Below are 4,022 nucleotides of genomic sequence, written 5' to 3' on the forward strand. Positions count from 1 at the left end.
TTTGATGTAGGCTCATAACACAACGAATGAATTAAACTCAAGCTTTCAAGTGTAATCAAATTACTTGACTTAAGCATGCAACACAAAGAATAGGTTACACTAGAATTAGATGGTATAGTAGACATTAAGGATGCAAGGCACATACAAGCATTATTATTAAGTCTCATTTAATCATGTAGGAGAAAATACAAATAATAATTCAAGCATGTTCAACAAAACTAGTCATAAGTAACCACACAGAGTGCACACCAGAATATGGTAAGCACATAACACACTGGCCGAAAGGTTCGAACAACATATCCAAATTTCATGAAATTCCAACGGCTAACAAAACCGGGATCGTAGTTTTACCAAGACAGTTTTGGGTTTATGCGGGAAATTAAAATGCTACAATGCGAAGGGTTTTCCTCTAAGCTCAGATATGATTGTGAAATTCCCAACGGTGAGAATGTTCAGAATTGGGTTGCGAACATAATACTCAAATTTCACAACGATCCAACGGTGAACGGGTTCGAGATCGTCATTTTTCTGAGACTGGTTTGGTGGGCTGCGGGAAAAAGAAAGGGTTTTGAGAGGAGAAGGGGAAAAATGAAAATGAGGCCAAAAGGAGGCAGCTGACTTAACATAACTATTTATACCTAGGGTACTCAGCCTATTATTTGCTCTATATTTATTTATTTATTTATTTTTACTAAAAAACTTTTTAAACTTATTTACGAAAAAATTGGGATGTTACACATCCCATGATCAACCACTAGTATTTACAAAGAAAGAAAGGCCAATTGACCAAAGAATTTAAATCGTGCTAATTGAAATATTAAACCACATAATTTGCATATCAATATGTTGCATGGATACAAGTATATGACTATTGGCTACAAGGACATATGATATGAGAGAAAGGTATTTTATATAAGGGTGAAAAGATTAAATCTAAACCGTATAATCATACATGAACATTCAAGATTTAATTATCAACTAAAAAATGTGAGGTTTTTAAATAATAATTATGTGAATTTTTAACTTTAAATCTTGGTCATCCATGTTAATTATAGGATTCAAATTTAATCTTCTCCATCTCATTTAAGATATATATTTTTCATATGATATGTCCTCATTGGGTCTAATAATTATTTTTAAAATTAAGATATGAATACATCAAAATATTGATTAATATATATTTACATCTATAAATTGCTTATATTTTTTTATCATTTTGTTTTTTTTTTATTTCTTTATTTTTCTCAATATAAATGATATTTATATTAATTTTTTATTGTCATGGTATAATTTCTAATCTTCAATCTCTTGAAGATTTTCGGGAAAAAAGCATAATCGTAGTCAAATCTAAATCAATATGTTATGTTCAACTTATGATAATGATCCCTTTATTATGCAAAGAAAAAAAAAATACATTAAGAGGTTTAAAGACAAGACAGTAAACTAATTTAATACAAAGAAGGCGTATATAATATATCTAGTATAAGTACAATACGGATACGTTACCAATTCTGAAGTATCTAAGCATCAGTATATAACCCTATCAGTGAAGAGGTTCTGTAAATTTAGATCCAAACCTGCGCCACATCAAATGAGTGGAATTATTAAAGTAATAAATGATGGAGTAGAGTTTTAACATTTTGTAACTGCAAGATCACACCTCAACAATCAAATTCAAAAGGGTTAAATTTGGTTTTAACAAGCAGCTAATTATCTGTCATACTGTAGTTTGGATGATCTTATTACCCCTCCTTTCCACAAGTCAAGGAAATTCAAGTTTTCCTTATTATGGGGTTAGGCTCATAAAATTCGGTTTCTTGTGTCTTGAGTGATCACCTAACATGTGCATAATTTCAGGACTTTGTACCACTGGATAAACATAATTTTATTTAACTAAGGAAATACAAACTTTGATGCTGATGGTTCGTAGCCCCTACCCTACTTATACATGCCATTTTCAATTTTCCATTTGAGTGTCCATTATTATGAAGGTAAAAGAAAGCACTCTCTAATGGTTATTTCTGTTATGAATTGTTATGTAGGATTCAACTAAACCAACCCCCTATCTACCAGTCAATTCCCTGATTATGTGGATCCAACCAAAGATAAGCAGAAGAAAACAAAACAAGAAGCATTATAAAATATAAAATAAAAAGATAATGCTCATGATGTCCTCATGAACAACCAGACAAATCATCTACCATGCACAAATTGAGGGTAGTTTTTTTTTTAATTTGTTTAAACCATATGTACCATTTACTAAAGACAATCTTATCGAACTGGGTAGGATCATTATGGACAGCAAAGTTCTCCCTTAGAGTATTGAACACAGTTGTATATTCAAGACTCGAACTTGAGATATTTGATTAAGTTGGAACAATCTTACGCGAGTTGATCCGTTGATCCATGTGGTATGTTGTTGTTGTAATACCTTATTTTTTTAATGGCAGACCCATTATGCTGGTGGGTAGTGCCTTGCCTATACACGTAGGATTAGTGTAGCGTGAGACATGGCAATATGCAAGAAAGAGAGAAGCTTGAATTCAATTTCTTTGTTTATTTGTTTCATCAATTCCCCCTTATTGGGGTATGGATTCCAAAGTGGTGAGGGTGGGGTCCAATTGGTGTCTGTCTGGTGGGTTTGGAGGCACTGCACTCCCTTTCATGCCCCATCACTGGCCCTTTACTAGACCAAGGTGTGTTAGGACCACACCCTGAAGGCTCTTTAAGAACCCTCTCCTCACACCAATTCTAAACCAAGTCTCACACCCAAGTTACACAAGTTCTAAGCTCTAGAGAGAGGAGAAAAAAAAGGGAAAAGAGAACACCCTTATTTCCATTTCTAAAAGAGTTCATTGAAGAAATGAAGATGGATAGTGCTTCCATGACAGGCTCAAAGAGGAGGATATCATCCAACAGAGGAATTGGAGGAGTCCTCAGAGAGCAAAGGGCAAGGCTATACATTATAAGAAGATGTGTTGTCATGCTCCTCTGTTGGCATGACTAGTTTTTTCAAGACTTGAAGAAGTTCCACAAGCAGCATGGCAATGGAAGAAAAGTTCTTCTTTCTATGTTTCTTTTCTTTTATTCCTTGTTTATTTTTTTCCTCTTTTTCTCTTCCTTTTTTCTTTCTTTGCTCTCTCCCTCTGATTCATGGTGGAGTGTAAATAGAAACGGCGAGATATCATGGGAGAGAGTATAACAAGTTTTGTACTATGGGGTTGCTGGCCTTCATGGCTGGGCTATATATGTATATCGGAATAGCGTGGATTATAATGATAGCTATATCAACAAATCATATCTCCAAAATCCATCTTACTCACTCTTTGTTCTTTGCACTGATTAACTTGGAATAGTCATTATGATACCTTCATCATCTTTTCTTACCTTCATCTTCCTCTTTGGTTTACTTTGTAGTATAATCAAGAGAACATTGGACTAAAAGCATTCATGAAAGGTATATTATATATATCTGATTAATTCACTTAATTTGTTTATAGATTGTGCATTTTATGAATCTGGATAACAACGCATATGGTATTGGACGTTACTTAAGGGTTAACTCAGTGATGGTTATTTTGAAGACTGATTCAGGAATCAGTCCCCTCAAAACATTTTTCTTAACTGAATCTTTTATGTACCTTTCAAGTTTTAGTGAGAATTTTATAAAAGGAAGCTTGATTTGTTCTGTTGTTATGTTATCAAGCACATAACTACCAGAGGATGCAAACAGAAAGAATCTCTCAAAATTGTCAGTTTTCTTAGATTTGCAGGGAAGATTCAAGAGAAAGAAGAGTAAAACACCAATATAGATTGGCTTTTGCATATTCATTAAAAATAAATAAAGAAGGAAAAGAAAAAGAAAAAAGAGTAGTGCTTGAATTACCCTTTTGTTTTTTTACTACAGTTACACAGAAGTGCAGCAAGTTGTACACTTGAGTATATCTTTCAAAGCATTTGTCTGCCTAACTTGTCCCTAGTCCTAACCTCATTATTGCATAATTTGTTAAGTAAAACTGTGT

General features: G+C 33.4%; 1 protein-coding gene across 1 annotated transcript; it reads left to right on the forward strand.

Annotated features, from left to right (window-relative positions):
- Positions 1-2,736: 2,736 nt before the first annotated feature.
- On the forward strand, positions 2,737-3,309 carry LOC100779124 (uncharacterized). Its single transcript, XM_006573204.4, has one exon. The coding sequence runs from the start codon at positions 2,864-2,866 to the stop codon at positions 3,005-3,007; it is 144 nt and encodes a 47-aa protein (XP_006573267.1). The 5' UTR covers positions 2,737-2,863; the 3' UTR covers positions 3,008-3,309.
- Positions 3,310-4,022: the final 713 nt, after the last annotated feature.

Source organism: Glycine max, chromosome 1 (assembly GCF_000004515.6).
Source record: "Glycine max cultivar Williams 82 chromosome 1, Glycine_max_v4.0, whole genome shotgun sequence".
Classification (NCBI taxonomy): Eukaryota; Viridiplantae; Streptophyta; class Magnoliopsida; order Fabales; family Fabaceae; genus Glycine; species Glycine max.

Bases quoted from the DNA above. Each gene is read 5' to 3' on its own strand.
- LOC100779124 (XM_006573204.4), top strand. From the start codon at position 2,864: ATGAAGATGGATAGTGCTTCCATGACAGGCTCAAAGAGGAGGATATCA.